General features: G+C 48.1%; 1 protein-coding gene across 1 annotated transcript; it reads right to left on the bottom strand.

Annotated features, from left to right (window-relative positions):
- Positions 1–783: 783 nt before the first annotated feature.
- LOC148773009 (arylsulfatase H) lies at positions 784–16,101 on the bottom strand. The gene is made up of 10 exons (XM_088834365.1): positions 16,079–16,101; positions 13,419–13,568; positions 12,597–12,718; positions 11,468–11,593; positions 9,392–9,815; positions 8,438–8,574; positions 6,139–6,273; positions 4,746–4,908; positions 2,935–3,056; positions 784–1,151 (listed from the first exon to the last, which is right to left on the bottom strand). Exons 1-10 carry the CDS (start codon positions 16,099–16,101, stop codon positions 784–786), a joined length of 1,770 nt encoding a protein of 589 aa, XP_088690491.1.
- Positions 16,102–24,595: the final 8,494 nt, after the last annotated feature.

Here is a 24,595-nt window from a genome sequence, read left to right as displayed (position 1 = left end):
CACCAAGACTTACCTAGTCTTCCAGTAGGATGAAGAAAAGCTAAGGAAAACAGACAAGACTCTGCTCTCTGATGCTATCATATACCCAGTGCGTTTTGAAAACAAATATAACTTAAATACTCTTTTCCCATAACATTTATACAATCTCGCGCAATTACTTAAATATGACGCAAATCACTTTCCTCATGTGGAAACAGAGCTGACACTAGTTGCCTCCTCTAAGTTTTGCAAAGTGTTTCAAAAACACATATCCACACTATCACGGCGTTACTGTAGCTGTGAGTCTCCTCTGCCTATTTTGAGAATTTTCATAGTCTCCATGATGCAAACCAAGAAGAAACTTGCCAAAGTCGTCTAAGCTCGGATCCAAAAACAGTGTCTCTGGGTTTAGGATCCGCATGGAGACATTTCTAACAACATTGTGAATGTAAAGACAGTGGCATCAAAAGGGCTGCTTCTAATCATTTTCTGTGGAAGGTATCATCGAGATTCTTGTGACTCTGCAGAATGTCCTCTCAATCAGTCTTCTTTCCTGAACAAGGACAGAATCATACGAAAAAAATAAAAGGTAAAATGAATGCTCCATAGTTTCACGGGTATACGGATCCACTTTTGTTTCACCATGCTCCTGGACATGACTTGAGGAAAGATCTAAAATCTGAGGTTTTTAAAGACAAAATGACAGAGGGACATCGTCTTTGATCCCGAGCGGAATGAATGAGGCAGCTGAGATCTCTGTAGTAACAGCGTGTTGCTGCTTGGTAACAAGCAGCCCCTCTCTGCTCACCACGCTGCAGATACTATGTCATCAGCCTTGTCGCAGCCACAGAAAGGGAAGGTCCCACAGCAGGGCTGCAGCCACGGTTTCCAAAGGGTGTTGAAGACGGAGAGCTGCTGAGGGACTGGTGTGAGGGTCCCACGGTGCTGCCTGACGGCCGCTTCGATCTTCTTAACCACGGAGTCAAACAAGGCTTCGTTGTCGGGGTTGAGAGGTCTCGACTCGGAAGGGTCTCTCGAGATGTCAAAGAGCAGAGGAGGGTCGTGGTAGGTGACATCGCCCGAACACGGACAGACTCCACTCCCGTAGCAGGCGCCTGCTCCCTCCGGGGAGAACTTGGGCGTCACGAAATGCACCTTCCATACGGTTGCACCTGGAAGACAGAGCCCCACTGGGATGCTGTCTTTGTTATTATTTTAAGATTTTTTTTTTCATTAAAATATCAATAGCTAGTGGCAAGCTGTTATATAACACAGGGAGCTCAGCTTGGGGCTCTGTGATGACCTAGGGAAGAAGGAAGGTTTAAGAGGGAGGGGACATGTGTAAACATACGGTGGATTCACTTGTACAGCAGAAACTAACATAAAATTACAAAGCAATTACACTCCAATAAAATTATATATATTTATAGCAAATGCTTTTGCTAACAACTGAAAATCTTCTGCAAGGAATTACACAGCAGGGCTGTAGTTCTTCGACTGTAAGAACGATGCACAATTTCACAGGTAACCTGAAAGACTTTTTTATCTCACCCTTAGAGCCTTGGGAGACAACAGTTAACGACCTGAATGGCTGCTTGCATCACAGAAATGATCATTCACACTAACTCAGTTCGACTTGGCACGGGGCAAATGCAAACTTTCCTAAGGCTAAATACCACTTGCAGATCTTAAACGGGCAGAAGTTACTTGGTGAAATCAGGCCTTCCTTATTCTTTCTTCTTTCCGTCTCCCTTTCTCTCTTATTTCCTTCTTTTTTCCCTCCCCCTCTCCTTCCCTCCCGCTTTCCCCACTCTCTCCTTTCCCTTCTTTCTTTCTCTCTCTGTCTTTCATGTCATTGCTTAGCAATTCCATTTCCAGAGGTCGGTTTCAAACAGAAAACACCACCACACCCCAATCTCTGATCAACCCGACGTCTACGGAAGTCCTCTGCTAGGCTCTTGCGGCACAGCTATGCTTTTTTGAATTAAATTAAAACTAAATCCCCTGGCTGAATCCTTCACCCCTTTTGCTGTTGTCTCTACTTCCTGGGTGAAGCGTAAATGTGATGCCCGGAGGAACAGCAGCCATTTTGCAGCCATGGGGTCAGAAACATGAGAATGGAAGCTGACGTGACAGAAGTGGTTTAATGGTCCCTGATAATGGCATTGAACACTGTATCAGCCCTCTGCTCCCAATTTCTAGAATCCTTATTAAGAAAAAATGAATCAAATTCTATTTGTTTATCCCTCGCTGGTAAAATATGGGAGGCTTTTTTTCCTCATGGGTAGAGGGTGTTTTCTTTTGTTCCTTACCACTGAACTAACTCTAACTGATACGTAGTCTAAAAGGAAGAGATTTTTCCTTGTTTTTATTTTACATGGAAGACTCATCCACGCTGACTCAAAGAACAGATCACACCACAAAGGATGGATCATACGTGTGAACATCGCTATCTTTTCAGCAAATGGCCAAATCCAGTCAAAAATCTGGAACGTCTCCGAAAGAAATCTTTTTTACAAATGTGAGGAAATCGATGCCGTTGGTCCATTTATATCTGTTTGCGTGAATTTACCAGAGTAAACACGGAACTCGGGCAATGACTCAGAAAGTGGCAGTTGGTGACCGATGTCTGGGTTTGACGAAGACGTGAGCTTTTGCTGCTAACGATCTCACTGTCGTCTGTTTCGGGAATTCACTTTCTCTCTCTCTCTGCCTGGCCTTCTTCCTCCCTTTGTCATAATTATGCACAAGAGCTTAGGGACACACACGCACAGACATACCGCTAAAATCCTACTGTGATTTCTACCATAACGAACAGCCGTTTTTAAGTCACTTTCTGCAAGAACAATCACGAGAAGGGGTATTCCCGGCACACAGCGTGCCCTCCCCCAGGAGACAGAGAGACAAGGAGGGGTCCTTGCCGTGTCCCCACGTGTCGGTCACCCTCATACTCACAGTCCTTCTGATACCACCTGGCCGTGTGCAGGGAGACCCCGCAGTAGTGGAAGAGGAACTCGTGCTCCGAGCGGGAGACCCTGCCTTCCAAGAGTGGCATGAGGTTGCGGCCGTCAATCACTCTGGGGAGAGAAGGGGAGATGCAGAGAAAGGTGAGGGAGGCGTGGTCGAGTCTCGGAGGCTACGAAGGGGAGGCAGGAGCGGGGAGGAGCGGACAAGGACGAGGAAAATCCTGTTGAAAGCTCAACACGCACTTTCACTTGTTTCACAATTAATAAAGATGGAGAAGCCGTGTAATGCATTGCACAGTTTCTAAGGCCATGGGAGAGCTGAGCAGCTGGAACTAGGACTCTGGTCCCTTGTCAGACACCATGCAGGAGTCCCATGGATTAGACAATTGAGCTGTTTACACTCATAGTCTGAGCTATGGCTTTTCCAGTGGTCATGCATGGATGTGAGAGTTGGACCACAAAGAAAACTGAGCACTGAAAAATTCATGCTTTTGAACGGTGATGCTGGCGAAGGCTCTTGAGAGTCCTTTGGGCTGCAAGGAGAGCCAACCAGTCCATCCTGAAGGAAATCGGTCCTGAATGTTCACTGGAAGGACTGATGCTGAAGCTGAAACTCCAATACTTTGGCCACCTGATGCAAAGATCCGACTCATTGGAAAAGACCCTGATGCTGGGAAAGATTGAAGGCGGGAGGAGAAGGGGACAACAGAGGATGAGATGGTTGGATGGCATCACTCAACCGACATGAGTTTGAGTTAACTCCGGGAGATGGTGATGGACAGGGAGGCCTGGCGTGCTGCAGTCCACAGGGTCACAAAGAGATGGACACAACTGAACGACTGAACAACACTCATCTGATTCAACAGAAACCCTGCCTCGAATAAACACACATGTTGTTCAGTTGCTCAGTCGTGTCTCACTGTTTGTGACCCTATGGACTGCATCCTGCCAGGCTCCTTGTTCTCCACTATCTCCTAGAATTTGCTCAGATTCACACCTATGCAGTTGATATTTCTACTTCATTTATTCATTTCAAATCCCATAGAGAAATGCAGCAACCTTCATCACCTATAGATTGACACATACCTACTTTTATTTGGGAATTCACGAAGCAAATATTTACTCAATGGTCTAGATGCTGCAGGGCTTCCCCGGTGGCTAAGATGGTGAAGAATCCGCCTGCAGTGCAGGAGACCTGGGTTCCATCCCTGGGTCTGGAAGATCCCCTGGAGGAGGGCATGACAACCCACTCCAGCATTCTTGCCCGGAGCATCCCATGGACAGAGGAGCCTGGCGCGGCTACAGTCCATGGGGTCTCAAAGAGTCGGACAGGACTGAAGTGATTAAGTATCTAGATGTTTCGAGGGATATGAAAATGAAGGAGGCTCAGATCCCACCCCTGAGGGCCGCCAGAGATGAGCCTAAATAAGTATGAGAGAGAAAGTAAGAACATATTCCAAGAGGAAAATGGACAAGCAATTCTACCATGAAATGTGGGGACAAAGAAGTCATCGGGCCATCATGGCAGAATCCTGAGGGTTCAGTAACATGCTTCACACGCACACACAATTTTCTAGTACATCTGCATAGGCGCCAAATATGTGCTTCCCTGGTGACTCAGATGGGAAAGAATCTGCCTGCAAGGCAGGAGACCCAGGTTCAATCCCTGTGTCAGGAAGATCCCCCTGGAGGAAGAAATGGCAACCCGCTCCAGCATTCTTGTCTGGAGAATCCCCACAGACAGAGAAGCCTGATGGCCAAATAGATGTCCCTCCACGAGGGGCAAGCAAGCTCTCGTACCTGCCCGGTGGCGGAATGCCTCCTCCAATATAAGACAGCGTCGGGAAAATGTCCATGAGGCTTGTAGGTTCGTCGATGACCTTCCCCGCCTCCAGGACTGTTGGCCACCGGAAAATTCCGGGCACCCGGATGCCCCCTTCCCATCCAGCCATGCCTCTGCCTCCTGAAATCAAAGATGAAAAACCGAAGGGGAATTCAGCCCCACGGACTCATTCTCTGTGTATCTGAAAATCGCCACTGGCCACGCCAGTGGCAAGCTGGAATCAAGATTGAGGGCAGAAAATATCAATAACCTCAGATATGCAGATGACACCACCCTTATGGCCGAGAGCGAAGAGGAACTAAAGAGCCTCTTGTTGAAAGTCAAAGAGGAGAGTGAAAAAGGCTGGCTTAAAACTTGACATTCAGAAAACGCTTGCGCTCCGTTCCCAAACCCAGTTCAGTTCTGAATCTCAGCATCTCTTCAACGTCCAGTCTCCAGGTTCCGAAATCTCTTTGCTTCTAAGAGAAGCATTCTTCTCTTTTGCGACCCCACGGACGGTAGCCCGCCAGGTTCCTCTGTCCGTGGAAATCTCCAGGCAAGAATACTGCAGTGGGTTGCCACGCCCTTCTCGCAAAGAGTTGGATATGACGTAGCCACTGAACAACAACAAGCCAGTAAAATATATTCGCAGAAAGATACAAAGAACACCGAGGCCAAGTTCTCGCTTTCAAGACTAGAAAACTCCAGCTGCGGACTTCCAGCGTCTACGCCACAAACCCAGTAATGATCATTAAAAAAAGAAGCGCCGTCCTAATGGGAATATTGTGACGTAGAGGGCTAAGAATAAGACTGTCTTTGAGACAGTCACTGCGCCCTTACTCTGAGCAAGCTTTCATGACTCAAGAAATATTTTGTCCTAGACTCTTGGGAATGTCCCCAAACATGCAGTCTTTTCCCATCTAGCGTCCTAAGCGAGTATAATGCACACAAAACTCCCCCAACAATCTTTGCAAATGAGTTAACACAAAGCAAAGCCAGGTGAGGGCTTCCCAGGTGGCTCAGTGGGTCAATAACCCACCTGCCAGTGCAGGAGACTGGAGTTCGATCCCTGGGCCGGGAAGATCCCCTGGAGAAGGGAATGGGCAACTCACTGCAGTGTTCTTCCTGGAGAATCGCATGGACAGAGGAGCCGTGGCAGGCTACCGTTCATGGGGGTCACAAAGAGAAGAAGGCTCCATATATTAAATCTCTTAGAAGCGATGAGATTCAGAGAGTGGGGGACTGGACGTTGCAGAGATGCTGAGACCCAAGGGTCAGAGGTGACGGAAGTGACTGAGCACGCAGGCACAAAGCCAGGTGGGTCCCGCCCCGGTGCCACCCGGGGACCACGCCGCCCTCCACGTGCATCACCTTTGTAGCGCCCGTTCCAGCCGCCCCGCTGCCCGCTGCGGTCCTGCGCCTCCAGGCGGCCCCCATTGTCCGAGGTGAAGTAGACCAGCGTGTGGTTGGCCAGGTGCTCCCGGTCCAGGGCCTCCAGGACCTTTCCTGGTGGAGGGGGAGAGGCGGAAGCTGTCACGTTTCAGGATGCACCGAGGGTCTTCTGGTGTGTCTCTAGTATTGCGCGTATAACGCTATGTGCTTGACTGTAACCGTGCAACATGGTTACATGTAATGCTAAAATGGTTATCCTACTTTCTGTTGCATAATATGCACTAAATCACCCTTGTAGACACTTGTATATATATATAGGATATATACACTATGTGTTATATAGTAGATCTGCAATGGATACTATTTGTAATATACCAATACCATTATACATGATATACCATATATATATGTAATATACCATTATACGTAATATAACATGTTGCTGCCCCTGCTGCTGCTGTTGCTAAGTCGAGTCAGTCGTGTCCAACTCTGTGTGACCCCATAGATGGCAGCCCACCAGGCTCCCCCGTCCCTGGGATTCTCCAGGCAAGAACACTGGAGTGGGTTGCTATCGCCTTCTCCAACGCATGAAAGTGAAAAGTGAAAGTGAAGTCAAGTCTGAGTCCTCACGACCCCATGGACTGCAGCCTACTAGGCTCCTCCGCCCATGGGATTTTCCAGGCAAGAGTATTGGAGTGGGGTGCCATCGCCTTCTCCAAAATATAACGTATATACCATATATATACCTAATATACCATATATATGTAATATACCATATATATAATATATATATTCGTTATATACCGTATATACGATACAGCATAAGATGATATTTGTATATATGTATAATTATTTTATATTTATGGTATCATATGACACATGTAATGGATTTATGCTAAGCATATATTTAAATACAAATATATATAAGAAGATGATATGTAATGTATTATTATATAATAAGTATGGTGGTGGTGGTTTAGTCGCTAAGTCACGTCTGACTCTTTGAGACTCCATGGAGTGTAGCCCACCAGGCTCCTCTGCCCATGGGATTTTCCAGGCAGGAATACTGGAGGGGATTGCCATTTCCTTCTCCGGGAGATCTTCCCAACTCAGTCTTCTGCATAGCAGGCAGATTCTTTACCAACTGAGCTATGAGGGAAGCCCTATAATAGTATTAAAGGTCTATATGTTCAGTTCAGTTCAGTTCAGTCGCTCAGTTGTGTCTGACTCTCCGCAACCCCATGAGTCACAGCACGCCAGGCCTCCCTGTCCAGCATGTTAAATCATCAATGATAAGTAATGTATAATGAAGGCTGTAATATATAAAAATTTAATGTTTATATGTAAATAAATATTCTATACAAATATGTAATGATATTGTATATATAACTTGTTTATTATATAATAAATATAAGACAGTTTATATTTCATAATGCACTAAATTAATTATTATAATGACTTGTAATATGGAATTCTGCAGGCAAGAATACTGGAGTGGGGAGCCATTTCCTTCTCCAGGGGATCTTCCCGACCCAGGGATCAAGCCTGGATCTCCTGAGTTGCAGGTGGATTCTTTACCATCCAAACCACCAGGGAAGCCCCCAATAAACCATATAGATGGTTTATAATATCTTATTTATGTGTAAATATATTTATATAACTACGCCATATAATTTTGATAATATTCTGAGTATCATATACTATGCTCTATATTATAAATAGGGTTTCCCAGGTGGCTCAGGGGTAAAGAATCCACCTGCCAACTCAGGAGTCTCAGGTTTGATCCCTGGGTCGGGAAGACCCCCTGGAGCAGGGCATGGCAACCCACTCCAGTGTTATTGCCTGGAGAATCCCATGGACAGAGGAGCCTGGCGGGCTGCAGTCCATGGGGTCGCAGAGAATCGGACATGACAGGGTACGAGCAGGAGATATGAGACTATGTAATATGTAAAACAGAAACATTACATAGTTATTCTCAGCATCAAGTTCTCCTCCAGTGAGTCAGCTCTACAGCACAACCTTATTCGTCCCCCGAATGAGTTTTTTTGGGAAAGTGGTTCTCTTTAAACCAGAGAACCTGTATTTCATAAATCGTGGCTCTTTCCTTGGAAAATTTCACTGCACCTAGAGCCAGCTTTTCGTATAATTCAGCCCAACAAATACGCCTCCACTTCCCCAAACACGCAGGGGGTTGTCCCTTATTTGATGGCATTCACGGAGACTCGTTTTCCTCTAGTCTGTGAAAAAGACGCTTCGAAACCAGAGAGTGACCACCTACCCACCATCCAGTCCATCTCTTCCACATTGTCGCCATACAAGCCGAATTTACTGTGCCCGACGAATTTCTCCTTGGTGATCAGGGGCGTGTGGACGTGAAGGAACGAAATGAACAGCAGGAATGGTCCACGCTTATACCTGAGGGGACGACAGAGGAGGAGACGGCTGGATGGCGCCACCGACTCGACGGATGCGCGTTTGAGTGAGCTCCGGGAGTGGGTGATGGCCAGGGAGGCCTGGCGTGCTGCGGTCCGTGGGGTCGCAAAGAGTCGGACACGACTGAGCGACTGAGCTGAACTATATCTAAGGGGGTATACGAAGAAGAAACCGTATCGATTAAAATAGAGTAATTACGTTTTTGGCTTTTCCCCCCAGGGAGCGAAACACATTTCTCTCCCTTTTCAGTATTCAAATTTTGCGGGACATTTCACTGTTGGGCTTCCCTGGTGGCCCAGTGGTATGAAGAAGCGTGAGTCACTCAGTCGTGCCTGACTCTTTGCAACCGCGTGGACTGCAGCCCACCAGGCTCGTCTGTCCGTGGGATTCTCCAGGCAAGAATACTGCAAAGGGTCGCCATGCCCTCCTCCAGGGGATCTTCCCCGTGCAAGGATAGAACTTGGGTCTCTTACCTCGGCAGGCAAGTTCTTCATCACTTAAGCGCCACCTGGGAAGCCTACCCACAGCAACACCGAAAGCCCAGTGCAGCCCAAAGTAAATCAAAACACTTTTTTTTAAATGCATCTATTTTTTTTTTTAAAGAAAGTTAACACTCTTATTTATTTCAAGGAGAGAGTTCAGTGTATCACAAATATCACACACACACACACACAAACACACAAAGCGCCTATCACCAAGCGGTACCCAACTTCTCTGAAAATAAAAAAAACATTGCGAGTCTGACCGGGGTGGGGGTTTGGGACGGTGGGTGGGCATCGAGCCAGAAAGAGACACCTACCTGTCGATGAAGGCCAGCGCCTCCTTGAGCATGAGGGAGCTGAGCCTCTCCAGTCTGACCGGCTGCTGGACGATCTCGTGGTTCCGCATGAGCACGCAGTTCCAGCGGCGGGTAAAGCCGTAGCTGGAGAACCAGCTCACGAAGAACACGAGGGCCAGCACGGCGAAGGCCAGGATCACCGGCCAGGGGACCAGGAACCAGCGCGCGCACGTGGGGATGAGCAGGAGCAGGGGGATGAGGCCCAGCACCACCGTGGACGCCCAGAGCCGGACCCTCACCCGGCGGTGCAGCTCCGGCGTGTGGAACCCCTGGCAGTCGCTCAGCAGCTCGAAGGGCAGCCCGTAGAAGTGGTCAAAGCCGTGGTTGAGTGGGTGGTAGCAGTGGTCATTGCGGGACGCACAGCTCAGGCCCTGGTGCCACTTTCCTGGGAGTGGGGGGGACAGGGAGATGTTGCCAGGGCAACAACGGCATCCCTCCCTCTCTAGGAGGTGGGTCGCCCTCAGCAGAAAGTTCCAGAGGGCACGTGGATGCCCAGGGCGGATTCATCTCAATGTATGGCAAAACACACTGCAATATTGTAATTAGCCTCCAATGAAAATAAATTAATTTTTTACAAAAGGAAGTTACGGTGGACACCCAGGGCGGATTCATCTCAACATATGGCAAAAACCACTGCAATATTGTAATTAAATTAAATTAAATAAATTAATATTTATTTTATTATCAATTAAATTAATTTAAAAAAAGGAAGTTAAAGCGGACATAGCAATTTCTTGTGCTCTGGACGACCGCGGTCAGCAGTGTCCGAACGACCATGGTCAGCAGTGTCCGATTCGTTGCAACCCCCCTGGACTGTAGCCCCAGCAGGCTCTTCTGTGCGTGGGGATTCTCCAGGCAAGAATCCTGGAGCAGGTTGCCGTTGCCTCCTCCAGGGGATCTTCCCCAACTGAGGAACTGAATCCAAGGCTCCTGCATTGGCAGGCGGGTTCTTTACCCCGGAGCCACCAGGGAAGCTTTTACTACCAGGTAGAAGATTCATCATCTAGATTTATTAATCAGCCTGACATCTGATTCATTACTTAGTCACGGCAGAGGTGAATTTGAACCGCAGATTTGGAGCTGCCCTAGAGCGACTTCACTTTCACTTTTCACTTTCATGCACTGGAGAAGGAAATGGCAACCCACTCCAGTGTTCTTCCCTGGAGAATCCCAGGGACAGGGGAGCCTGGTGGGCTGCCGTCTATGGGGTCACGCAGAGTCGGACACGACTGAAGTGACTTAGCAGCAGCAGCAGCAGCAGAACGTTTCCTGAAAGGTACTTTAGAAAACTCCATTCGCAGGATACTACCAAGAATTTCACAGGAATGAACTACCTGTTGCTCATTTATGAAGGATTTCATTCCTTTTTTTTTTTCTTTTTGAGAACATCTCCGATGACTTAATAGTCTTGCAATTCACGCTGAGAATCCTAAAACCAGTGGCTATACCAAGCAAGCAGGCTTCGCTGGGGACTCAGACGGTAAAGAATCCGCCTGCAAGGCAGGACACCCGAGTTCGATCCCTGAGTGGGGAAGATCCCCTGGAGAAGGAAATGGCAACCCACTCCAGTATTCTTGCCTGGAGAATCCTAGGGATAAACTTCCTTGGGGTCATCCTGTCTTACTCATCACACACCCCCTCCCCCCATGAGGTTATAGAATGTCAGGCCACCTAAGTCAACAGACCAAGTATTGCCCGAATTTGATCACCACTGCAGCCTGCAGTTCTCAAGTTCAAGGGGACACCCTTAAACGTTGCTACCCGTGCTATCACAAGACTAGCACCCTTTCTATAAAGTATTCTGTTTCATGAGCAACGAACACGCACCGTACTTACTTTGCCTTCTTGAGATCCTTGGCACACTTGGTTCTCAATACCGAAGGCCCTTAAAATTGTGTCTTAAATTTCTCCCCCCACCCCTACCATGTATCATGTCAAAGAGAAGTCCACTACCGTGTGCTCATTGAACCTCCCTGGAAAGGATGACCCCAAGGAAAGGGAACCCGAAAGGGCATGTTTTCACGGTCAAGGCCATACCTATGAGTCCCGTGTGGTAACCTCGATGCTGCAGAAGCTTGGCGAAAGTCGTCTCGTTGGGGGGCAGCCCGCCCGACCCTCCGAGCCAGACCACGTCACGATTCAGGTCGGAGGAGGCCGCCATTCCTACGATCATAGAAGCAGGTGGTGGGTGAGGACCGCGGTCTCATCATGGCGACCCCACGGACTGCAGCCCGCCAGGCTCCTCTGTCCATGCAGATTCTCCAGACAAGAATCCTGGGAGCGGGTGGCCATGCCCTCCTCCAGGAGATCCTCCCCACCCAGGGGTCGAACTCGTGTCTTCCGTGTCTCCTGCACTGCCGGGTGGATTGTTTACCCACTGAGCCATCACAGAGGTCCCCCAATTCCAAACTCATGATGCAAAAAAGAAAAATTAAGTTGGGATGATGATCCTCAACCTGCCTAAGTCTACATGTTGAAATTGTGATGGGTAGGGAGGGGAGGAGTGTGAGGCAGGGAAAAGTAGACACTCATCAAGAGGAATCCGTCATTTCCTTTCCATTTTCTCTGCCAGACTTTCTTCTCAACTGGTCCTTCTGATGTTCCAGTCTCGTCCCCAGAGGCTGGACACACCTCCTTTCATGAAAACCCCCCCCAAAAAAACCTCTGCTAGCTTTAAGACACAAGGAGCCTCCTGGGGGCTCTTACTACAGATTTCTGGAAAAGGGCATGTTCAAGGTTGCCTGGGAGTTGCTCACCAGGGGATCAAACCATGTCACTATATGCACACCGGTAAGCAGGCTTGGTGGCCCCTGGGCAAGTCACACACCTCTCTCAGATGTCCAGCTATAGCAACAACTCCCGTGTGAATTTAGATTTTTAACATTTCCATGTGACCTCTGGAGAGTTTGCATGAAGGTTGCAGGAGACTTCCCCCTGGCGGTCCAGTGGCTAAGACTCCATGCTTCCCCCCATGCAGGGGGTGTGTCACGGGTTCGACCCCTGGTCAGGGAACTGGAACCCCCAGGACAGAACTAACAGTTCACATGTCGCAATGAAATCCTGCTTGCTACCACTAAGACCTGAAGCAATCCAACGCTTAACAAATAAAGACCATTTTTTTTTTTTTTAAAGAGAGACCTGCAGCTGCCCCTTTGCCGTGCCCCACCTGATCTGACGGGGTAGCGACCGGTCAGGAAGGCGGCCCTGCTCGGGGTGCACATGGAGGCGGCTGCCAGGTGCTGGGTGAGTCTCACGCCCTCGCTGGCCAGTCGGTCGATGTTCGGCGTGCTGCAGACAGACGGAGAAGCCAGCAGGCGGGTTTGTGAATCCCTCCCCCGCTCAAAGCGAGTGAGACTCAGTGGCAGCCTGCCTGGGGAGTCAACATGACTCTGTTTCCAGTCCACCTGAAAGACATCCTTGTTTATACATCAACCCACCAATCTACTCCATCCCTGGTTAGACAGATGGGAACCAGAGGGCCAAGCAGCGCATCTCCAGGCAAGATTGATGACAGTCTAACGCAGCGCATCGTCAGATATAATCAGATGAAAAGTGAAAGTGTGTTAGCCTCTCAGTCATGTCTGACTCTTTGCAACCACGTGGACTGTAGCCCGCCAGGCTCCTCTGCCCATAGGATTCTCCAGGAAAGGATACTGGAGTGGGTTGACATCTCCTCCTGCAGGGGATCTTCCCCAACCAAGGATGGAACCCGTGTCTCCTGCATTGGCAGGTGGGTTCTTTACTGCTGAACCACCCGGGAAGCCCCCACACTAAGCTGCAAAGGAAGCCAAACGCTCTCCTGATGTTTTGCAGCTTTCCTGAGACAAAACCTTCCGCTGTTGGGTTTGAAAACTGCTTCCTGAAGGTCATTCTCCTCCAAGACAAGAGACGTGGCTGGCGGGACACTACCATCCACAGCGACTTTCTTTCTTTCTTTTTTCCTTTTTCTGTTCCTTTCATTTATCGAATTAGCTGATGGTTTCTTTACCTCACTGAGTTATTCCCGTAGCAGCATAAATCTCCCACCCCAAGGTCGTCCGCCATGAAGAGGACAATGTTGGGTCTCGAGTTCCTGGTGACGAACATTCCCTGAAGGCTCCCACAGAAGCACCACAGGGACACTGACAGCCAGCAGCGCCTGAAAGGGGGAAGAAAAGAAAACAGAGGAAAAAATAAAAGCTCAGACAGAAGCAACTGATGGGGAGGGAGGTGGGACGGGGTTCAGGAGGGGGAACACATGTACACCCATGGCTGATTCATGTCAGTGTATAGCAAAAACCACCGCAATATTGTAAAGTAATTAGCCTCCAGTTAAAATAAATAAATAAATAAAAACAAACACCCAGAAACCATTGGTTCCATTTTGCTTTCTAGGCAACTTAAAACAGGAACTGAGGCGTCCCCAGTAGCTCAGCGGTAGAGAATCCACCTGCAATGCAGGAGACGCTGGAGATGTGGGTTCGATCCCTGGGTTGGGAAGATCCCCCTGGAGGAGGTAATGGCAAGCCACTCCAGTGTTCTGACTGGCTTCCCTGGTGGCTCAGGTGGTAAAGAATCTGCCTCCAATGCAAAAGACCAGGTTCAATCCCTGTGTCAAAAAGATCCCCCAGAGAAGGGAGTGGCAACTAACTCCAGTGTTCTTGCCTGGAGAATCCCATGGACAGAGGAGCCTGGGGGAGGGGGGGACTACAGTCCATGGGGTCGCAAAGAGTCAAACACGACTGAGCACCCATGCAAACTAGCAACTCATAGGGAGCCCCCTGGTGACATAGTGGTTAAGATTCCAGGTTTTCACCACTATGGCCTGGGTCCAATCCCTGGTTGGGGAACTGAGATCCTGCAAGCCGTACGGTGTGGTCAATAACTAAATAAATAGGAAATAATGGTATTTTGGCAGTGTCCCTGGAGCTGGCTTCCTCAGAAACCACACAAAAACATTTTAGGTCATGATTTATGTTCATCAGATCTGTGTGTGTGCTCAGTCGTGTCTGACTCTCTGCGACCCCATGGACTGTAGCCTGCCAGGCCCCTCTGTCCATGGGATTCTCCAGGCAAGAACACTGGAGTGGGTTGCCATTTCCTTCTCCAAGGGATCTTCCCAACCCAGGGATCGAACTCAAGCCTCACACATCTTCTGCATTGTCGGGGAGATTCTTTACCACTAGCGCCACCTGGGAAGCCCTAAGGTGTTATAGTTTACAAATCAATTTTAAATGTATTGTGACATTAAATTCCTCATAATTTTTCAGCTGCGTTAGTGACAGGAGGCCTTTGAAACAAGAACAGAGGTTTAAGAAAAGAGCCTAACAATTTAATTTCTTAGTATAAACAAAATGGAAAATCAGAGGTTAATAGCCAGCTAATCAGGCTTGATTTTCTTTCATGCTCAACTGTATGCTTTAATTCACTTTATAACTTCATAATTTTGCTCTCAGCCACAAAGATGGGAAAGCAGAGACTGTACTAACTTCTTGGCTCTGAGCCCGGGAAGAAATGATGAAAAACTGGTTTTTCAGGGTGAGCTACATGTGTACACAGAAAGTAATTCTTCCTTTTCCTTCATCAGAAAAATATGTCTGCAAAATAAATCAGGTGGGGGAGCTCAGCTGCCAAAAATAATAATAAATGCTAGGAATTCTTTTGACGTTTGAAAAATGAAATTTAACACATCTATGCACGCTATTAAATTTTGGAGTGTGGAATCATTCATGTGTTAGGTGCTCAGTCGTGTCTGACTCTCTGCGACCCCATGGACTGTACCCCGCTAGGCTTCTGTGTCCATGGGATTCCCCAGGCAAGAATACTGGAGTGGGTTGTCATGCTCTCCTTCAGGGGATCTTCCCGACTCAGGGATCGAAGCTGTGTCTCTTACACCTCCTTCATTGGCAGGCAGGTTGTTTACCATGAGTGCCACCTGGGAAACCCCGGACCACAGACGGCCCTCCTTAAACTTCCTTAAGAGTGGTCCACGACGTTCATTGCTTTGCTGTTTCCATCTCTAAAAGGTCTTGCATTTACTCTGTGAATTCCCAAACATGCTGGCATTCCTAAGTTGGCATGGCAGTGATGGCGGTTTAGTTGCTAAGTTGCGTCCAACTCTTTGCGACCCCCATGGACTGTAGCCCACCAGGCTCCTCTGTCCATGGGATTTCTCAGGCAAGAATGCTGGAGCTTCCCTGGTGGCTCAGAGAGTAAAGCGTCTACCTGCAATGCGGGAGACCCAGCTTCGATCCCTGGGTCGGGAAGATTCCCCTGGAGAAGGAAATGGCAACCCACTCCAGTGTTCTTGCCTGGAGAATCCCATGGACAGAGGAGTCTGGCGGGCTACAGTCCATGGGGTCGCAGAGAGTCAGGCACGACTGAGCGACTGCACTTTAATACTGGAGTGGGTTGCCATTTCCTTCTCCAGGAGTCAAGCCCACATCTCTGCATTGGCAGGTGGATATTTTACCGATTGAGCCGCCAGGGAAGCCCCTTAGAAAACACTTCTGTTTGACTCCAGCAATCCCTACAGCACCCACCACTCTCCCCATTGCAATTATCACGTATAAACAGACGAAACATCCGCAGGATTGAGGAAGAATTGGACAAAGCACCCTTCCCTCTAGAGACAGACAGTAATGAAGGTTTATAAGTTTTCCTACTTACCAGCCAAAGAACGGCTGTCTCATGGCTTCTTACTGTTACCTAGAAAAGAAACAAATAAACAATGAACTTCTGCAAAGCGGTTATTTTTCTTATAACTGGGTGGTTATGGTCCAAAGTGTGAAGGAGCCTATTTTGTCTTTTTTACAACGACCCACTGAAAAGACCCTGATGCTGGGAAAGATTGAAGGCAGGAGGAGATGGGGACGACAGAGGATGAGATGGCTGGATGTCAGGATGAGATCACTGACTCTATGGACATGAGTTTGAGTGAACTCCGGGAGTTGGTGATGGACAGGGAGGCCTGGCGTGCTGCAGTCCTTGGGGTCTCAGAGTCTCACAGGACTTGATGATGGAAAAAAAACAACCACTGAATTATTTATACTGAATTGCACGCAGGCGATGTTGGTTCAGACAGAACACGGCAACGTCATGCACAATCCCTTCATTTGTGGGTCGTTCCGACGGCATAGTTCCCACCCTTTATGTACGTCTGATAACAAAAACCCTTCATTCTGAGGACACTGAGCAATCAAGGTGAAGGACTACAATAAAATGTCTGAAATGCATTTTTAAGGATTGCGTTAATTGTCTTCTAAGTGTCGTGAGATCTTTGACAATGAAAAGCAACGTTAAATCAGACCACATTCTCCTGGGTTGTTGGAAGAAGGCATTGCTTCCCCTTAGATATCTAACCCAGGAATTTTATTTTTCATGTGGCTGACTTTTTTTCGACATTCTAAGCCCTACATCTTTTTCCTTCCAATAAGTAATGATGAAGTAAAGATATACTTTCATTAGAGAACAGTCTACGGTCTATGCAGTTTCCTGAGGAGGGTAGATGAGTTTTTTCTTTTAAAGTAGTCTAACTTCTTTCTGGTTTTCATTTGCAGCTCTAAATTATAGGTCTCAGGGCAAGGGGGAGGTCGTGGGCACAGAGATTCAGGTCTAATTTAAATATGTGTGCTCAGTTGCTGTCGTGTCCAACTCTTTGTGACCCCAATGACTGTAGCCCGCCAGGCTCCTCTGTCCATGGGATTCTCCAGGCAGGAATACTGGAGTGGGTGGCCATGTCCTTCTCCAGCGGATCTTCCTGACCCAACGATTGAACCCAGGTCTCCCACATTGCAGGCAGATTCTTTACCATCCGAGCCACCAGTTCAGTTCAGTTCAGTTCAGTCACTCAGTCGTGTCCGAGTCTTTGCCACCCCATGAACCCCAGCACGCAAGGCTTCCCTGTCCATCACCAACTCCTGGAGCTTGCTCAAACTCATGTCCATTGAGTCGGTGACGCCATCCAGCCATCTCATCCTCTGTCGTCCCCTTCTCCTCCTGCCTTCAGTCTTTCCCAGCATCAGGGTCTTTTCAAATGAGTCAGTTTTTTTGCATCAGGTGGTCAAAGTATTGGAGTTTCAGCTTCAACATCAGTCCTTCCAATGAACACTCAGGACTGATTTCCTTTAGGATGAACTGGTTGGATCTCCTTGCACTCCAAGGGACTCGCAAGAGTCTTCTCCAACACCACAGCAGGGAAGCCCTCCAACTTAAATCTTCTGTTCCACTCTAAATATTCTTCACCAGTTAGCAGTAACAACTTCCTTCGAGGCTCAGTCACCTTCTGAATGTCACCCAATAAAAAGATGAGAAAGACACCCTGTGGTTCCTAGACAAGAACGTTAATAAAAGCACTTTCTCAAGTAACACCAGCAACAAAACCCTTCAATCTGGAGCCTCTAAAATAAAGGTCACCCACGAGCAGGGAGCCGTCCAGGAAGTGTTTGTGTGAGACGCACTGCTTGCGCCTCTAGGGAGGATGGAAGATGGTTGAGCATGGCAGACCACCCATCCCTCTCGCCTTGAAAAGCGCAAGGACCAGCAGTGTAGACCTGGGGGTCATGGTGGCCAGACTCAATCCCCACAGACCAGCGTGTGGGGCAGCTGTCATTAGGACCGTTTTATGAGAGTCCCAAGAGTGATACAGCTGGGTATCCCCTTGCCTTGGGATGCTTTAAATTCCCCACATCAATGAGGTTCTGTCAGCTGAGCACCCACCCCACAGACCAAATGACAGGTAGTAAAGATTAATGACTCCACCAAACAGTTTATAGGGTTTTCTGAACCCCAAGGCATCGCTACACACGGCTTCCCACTGGGTCCTCAAAATACCTTACCTGGCTCACCTCGAGGGGTTAATGATAGCTGCTCTGTTTTATGGGAGAGGGACCTGGGGAATCACAGGGTTTAGAAGACTTTTCACGAGGCTGGTAAATTGAAGATCGGCGTGCGGTGTGAGGTGTCTGAGTCAATCCTGTGTGTGTGTGTGTGTGTCCAATTCCTAGGGCCATCTTGCCATCTTTGACCTCCAGTAAGGATCTCCGAAGGATTGATGGTTTTGAACTGTGGTGTTGGAGAAGACCCTTGAGAGTCCCTTGTACTGCAAGGAGATCCAACCAGTCCATTCTAAAGGAGATCAGTCCTGGGTGTTCATTGGAAGGACTGATGCTGAAGCTGAAACTCTAATCCTTTGGCCACCTGATGCAAAGAGCTGACTTACTGGAAAAGACCCTGATGCTGGGAAAGATTGAGGACAGGAAGAGAAGGGGAAGGCAGAGAATGAGATGGCTGGATGGCATCACTGACTTGATGGAGGTGAGTTTGAGTGAACTCCGGGAGTTGGTGATGGACAGGGAGGCCTGGTGTGCTGCAGTCCATGGGGAAGCAAAGAGTCGGACACGACTGAGCGACTGAACTGAACTGAGTAGCATCAAAGACCCAGTGTATCCAAAAATAAATAATTTTTTTAAAAAAGAATTACAATGGGTGGTCGTAGGCACCACTGCAAAGTCCTTCTGAACAGGCAAGCAACAAAATCTATCTGTTAAATAGACAGGAAGGAAAGTTGTCTTCACGATTTAAGGGAACGCCTATGGCCTCAAAATACTGTGTCTATCAACTCCAGATTTTTAAGAAATATCAAGAAGATCCTGTCTACCAAGAAGCTGCTCCAACTAAGCCTATATTCCTCACCCCACCCCACCCCCATAGCCTGCTATTTTGTTCAAATTTTAACATAGAATGTTATTAAAGGTAGGTACATGGGCAAGAAGCAATTGGACTTCAGATCTATAAATGCATGAAGCTGACAAGCTGAAAGCGTCAGTCTCTCAGCCATGTCTGACTCTTTGAGACCCCATGGACTGTAGCCCGCCAGGGTCCTCTGTCCATGGGATTCTCCAGGCAAGAATACTGGGTTGCCATGCCCTTCTCCAGGAGATCTTCCCCAGCCCAGGGATGGAACCCAGGTCTTCCGCAGGCAGATTCTTTACCAACTGAGCCACCAAGGAAGCCTCAAGCAGCCTGACACATCACACACAAATACAGTCTTATAAAACCGTCGTTATCTTTCGGCAGTCTTTAAAGAGGTGGCCAAAGTCACCTTCCTTCATCAAGAGCACCCCTGAAAAAAATTACTAAACACATAAACTCCGCTGCAGAAAAGTAGGATTGGACACCCTGTGTCCACCCACAGGTGAATGTGACTCCATCAAGTCTGGAGAGGCCAGAAATCCTTAGAATACGTAGTACTCAGAGATTATTGTTTATTTATTTATTTATTTTTTAAGGAGCAAAGCATTCAGAGAGATAACAATATTGATGGATTGAAAGATAAATACGCTGGGTGAAAGAAGCCAGAGAAAGTAGTATATACTGATGATCTCATACCTACACACATTTAAAACTGCAGAAAATGTGAAGGGCGGAGCGAGAAAGAGAGACAGAATTTGATGAAATTCACACTCAAGTCTCCCCCCTCTCCCTTGACCAGATAAAGATACGAGCATCCCCCAAGCTGAAGTATCGCAAAGTTAAACTGTTCTACTCACTGGAGACGAGTTGCTCCCCGCAGGCTCCGTGCATTTGTGAATGCCGCTCCTGCAAGTCCAAATTCCCCTCTCGGCCCCGAGCTCCTGTCCTCACGATTATAATTAGACACGTATTAAGTGCCCAGGCTGGGCCTTGCTCAAATCCTCCAATTATTTTCATATTTAAACATGACCTGTCGAGACTGCCGCGCACATAGTTATTTACGGGAGGAATCGGGCATCGTTGACTTTCAAGTGGTGCAGATATTTAGTCCCTTAGTCATGTCCCAATCTTTGCGACCCCACGGACTGTAGCCCACTGGGGCTCCTCTGTCCATAGGGATTTTCGAGGCAAGAATACTCAAGCGGGTTGCCATTTCCTCCTCGAGGGGAATCTTCCTGACCCAGGGATGACCTGTGTCTATTTCACTGCAGGCAGATTCTTTCCCACTGAGCCACGAGGGAAGCCCTTTGCGTGGTACCAAACACACACACATAAGAAAGGGGAATTCAGAACGTTGAATTTTATTTTTTTTTATAAAACTTAAGCAAGGACCCCAGCCAGATGTTCAAAGCAGGGAAGAGAGGGCAGACGTGTAATAAGAAGAGCTTCAGCCTCTTCCGGTCTGCAAGGATCTCATGGACCTTTCACAGCTCTGTAAACGCTGAGTGCCATGGGCTGCATACAGAGGTGGTGGTTTCACGGCACCCAGACACCCTTTCTGCTAGATTCAGCCATGCATCCCTATTGTTGGGCATCTCCACCCTTTCTTAAAGTTTTATTATGACTTCCCTGGTGGCTCAGACGGTAAAGCATCTGTCTACAATGCGGGAGACCTGGGTTCGATCCCTGGGTCGGGAAGATTCCCTGGAGAAAGAAATGGCAGCCTACTCCGGTACTCTTGCCTAGAAAATCCCATGGACAGAGGCGCCTGGTGTCCACGGGGTCGCAAAGAGTCAGACACGACTGAGCGACTGAACTGAACTGATGTTGATGAGACATGTTGGTGAGACAGAGGATGAGAAGGTTGGATGGCCTCACCAACTCGACGGACACAAGTTTGAGCAAGCTCCAGAAGCTGGTGCTGGACAGGGAGTCCTGGCGTGCTGCAGCCCACGGGGTCTCAAAGAGTCGGACACGACTGAGCGACTGAACTGAACTGATGTTGCTGAGAAGCCAGGGGTTAGGGAAAGAAGACATGCTCATGTGTCGGAAGTCTTGACGCGCTGAATCGCCCCATTTTCCGTACAGGGTCTGTTCCTTCACTCTTGTGTATTTCGTTAAAAAAAAAAAAAATCTGTTTATTTTTAACGGAAGGATAACCGCTTTACAGTTGCATTGCTTTCTCCCAGACATCCACATGGATCAGCCATAGGGTTACCAATCTAGGTTGCCCCAGAGCCAGGCTCTGAGTTCCCCCGAGTCACACAGCAAAGTCCCATTGGCTGTCTGTGTTCCATATAGTGACGTCTGCTTCCATCTTACTCTCCCCATACCTTCCACCCTCTCCATATATATGCATTAGTTTGTGATACTGTTTTTCTCTTTCTGACTTACTTTACTCCGTATAATAGGCTCTAGGTTCATCCATCTTTCAGTTCAGTTTAGTTCAGCCGCTCAGTCATGTCCGACTCTCCGCGACCCCATGAATCGTAGCACGCCCAGCCTCCCTGTCCATCACTAACTCCCAGAGTTCACTCAAACTCATGTCCATCGCGTTGGTGATGCCATCCAGACATCTCATTCTCTGTCGTCCCCGTCTCCTCCCGCCCCCAATCCCTCCCAGCATCAGAGTCTTTTCCAGTGAGTCAACTTGTCGCATGAGGTGGCCAGAGTATTGGAGCTTCAGATTCAGCATCACTCCTTCCAATGAACACCCAGGACTGATCTCCTCTAGAACGGACTGGTTGGATCTCCTTGCATTCCAAGGGACTCTCAAGAGTCTTCTCCAGCTGCTGCTGCTGCTAAGTCACTTCAGTCGTGCCCGACTCTGTGCGACCCCATAGACGGCAGCCCACCAGGCTCCTCTGTCCATGGGATTCTCCAGGCAAGAACACTGGAGCGGGTTGCCATGCCCTCCTCCAGGGCATCTTCCTGACCCAGGGATTAAACCCAGGTCTCCTGCATTGCAGGCAGATTCTTTAGCATCTGAGTCACCGGGGAAGCCCTATATTTATAAAAGGAAGGGGTCAAATTCAACATCTGTTCTCTCCAGGGAGGTTCAGGTTAAGCACTGCTATGGGTCACACACTGTGCTAGAATTGGAATCTCGGGCAGGTTGCAAACTCTTATTTTTATCTGCTCCAAAATACGTATTTTTATCCTCAGCTTATTTTTTTTTTCATTTTTTAATAGTAAAATATACATAACAAAAAACCTCCCAGGGGCTCAGCGGTAAAGAATCTGCCTGCCAGTGCAAGAGACGTGGCTTCGATCCCTGGGTCAGGAAGATCCCCTGGAGATGGACACAGCAACCCACTCCAGGATTCTTGCCTGGAGAAACCCCATGGACAGAGGAACCTGGGGGGGCTGCAGTCCATGGGGTCACAAAGAGTCGGACATGACTGAGCGACCATGGACCACATCACATACTCCACTACATGGATAGATCTGTCCTCTCTCCATGGGATTCGGAGAGTCGGACCCAGCTGAATGACTAACGCTTTCATTTTTACTTTTTAAAAGTATCCACTGTATGGACAGACCTCTAAATTAACCACAAATGGATCAAAGACCTTAAACAGGGGCCTTCAATACACAAAACTCTTACAAGAAAACAGAGGCTTAAATCTTCACAACTTTGGATTTGGTGATTCTTTAGCTATGACATCGGTCCTGAATATTCATTGGAAGGACTGATGCTGAAGCTGAAACTTCAATCCTCTGGCCACCTGCTGCGAAGAATCGACCTGTTGGAAAAGACCCTGACGCTGGGAAAGATTGAAGACGGGAGGATAAGGGGACGACAGAGGATGAGATGGCTGGATGGCATCACCGACTCGATGGACATGAGTTTGAGTGAAGTCCGGGAGTTGGTGATGGACAGGGAGGCCTGGCGTGCTGTGATTCATGGGGTCGCAAAGAGTCGGACACGACTGAGCAACTGAACTGAACTTTCTGTGACTTTGAAAGCGCAAACAACAGAAGAAAGGGAAAATAGGCAAGTTGTACCTCGTCGGAATTAAACAGTGGTATGTCCACAATCAGCAGAGTGAGAAGACAGCCCACAGCACAGGAGGTTTACATATGGAATCCTGTGTGTTCCCATCTGTGAATGTAACATGCATTTTACTGCACTTGGCAGCCAGGTGGCAGTCACCATCTATTTCTGCCTAAACTCTCTGCCGGCACCTTCCAGAAAGATCAGGAAAAGGGCTAATCCAGGGGTTTGAATGAGCATCTCAGGGCACATCCATTCTTATCATGACTGCACCTTTGCCAGATTGTGGGGTTTTTTTTTGGTTCCAGTAACCTGCATCCAACGCGGACCAACCATGACGAATTTCAACTCCCAACCTTCCCAGTTTTTACCAGTTCTGGGGTGTGATAACAGTCACATTGGGCTTCCCAGGTGGCATTCGTGGTAAAGAACCTGCCCGCCAGTGCAGGAGACAGAAGAGAGGCAGGTTCGATCCCTGGGTCAGGAAGATCCCCTGGAGAACGGAAGGGCTACCCACTCCAGTATTCTTGCCTGGAGAATCCCCATGGACAGAGGAGCCTGGTGGGCTGCAGTCCATGGGGTCGCAAAGAGTTGGACACGACTGAGCAACTGAACAACAAAATAACTGATTGACTTTGCTGTACGGCAGAAACTAACCCAGCATTGTAAATCAACTCTACTCCAATAAAAATTAATTTAAAAAAAAAGAAATATATGTTCTGCCACCATATGGGAAAATGTTTCCCCTCGCCAACAGAAAAGAAAAATGGCATGACGCTGAAAAGGAGTTTACACAGATGGTCACGTATTGAGAGGGTAACAGTCCACGGGTCTCCAAACACAGGGAAGAGGCTGCAAGTGTCAGACATTTTTAATCTCACCCTTAAGCGGCAGGAGGAGACAAAGTGCAAGTGCCGGATTTTTTTCCCTTCTCCAGTGGGGAATCCCAGGGATGGGGAGATTGGTGGGCTACCGTCTACGGGGTCACACAGAGTCGGACATGACTGAAGTGACTTAGCAGCAGCAGCGTACAAAATTAAAAGGAGGTTTCTCTTAAAATTCTCTGCTGCCATGACGACACCCGGTTCCACCTGAACTTAACTTTTCTCGAACCCTGAGCTAAGCAATGCATTCTTCTTATGGAAATGTTTTCCTTAAGCTACACGAATGAAACTATGTGTTTGCTTTGAGATTTGCCTTTCTTCAAAACGATTCCACCTAAGACTAACTTTTTTTTTTTTTCCTTTTCTCAAACCTTGGGCTGATAATAGCTCAACAAACCAGGATCCGTGTCAATTGTTTTGTGGCTGGGGGATGACACAGCTTGTGCTAAGCTATCTAAAAATGCACATTGTGGGAGAGGGGTCTGTGAGACTCCTCCTCAGCTTCGAGGTGCCTCTCTTATCTGATTAATAGCTTTCTAAGAGACACAGAGGAGGCCTGGCGTGCTGTGATTCATGGGGTCGCAAAGAGTCGGACACGACTGAGCGACTGAA

Source organism: Moschus berezovskii, chromosome Y (genome assembly GCF_049115385.1).
Source record: "Moschus berezovskii isolate FMDL1 chromosome Y, NW_MosBer_1.0, whole genome shotgun sequence".
Taxonomy (NCBI): Eukaryota; Metazoa; Chordata; class Mammalia; order Artiodactyla; family Moschidae; genus Moschus; species Moschus berezovskii.
This window is presented reverse-complemented; position numbering and strand designations above follow the sequence as displayed.

Coding starts and splice junctions, on each gene's coding strand:
- LOC148773009 (XM_088834365.1), bottom strand. CDS start 16,101: ATGAGACAGCCGTTCTTTGGCTG. Junction 6,274..8,437: donor AGAGATGGACTGGATGGTGG/GTAGGTGGTCAC, acceptor CCCCTCCACCAG/GAAAGGTCCTGGAGGCCCTG. Junction 4,909..6,138: donor CTGGAACGGGCGCTACAAAG/GTGATGCACGTG, acceptor CTTTGATTTCAG/GAGGCAGAGGCATGGCTGGA.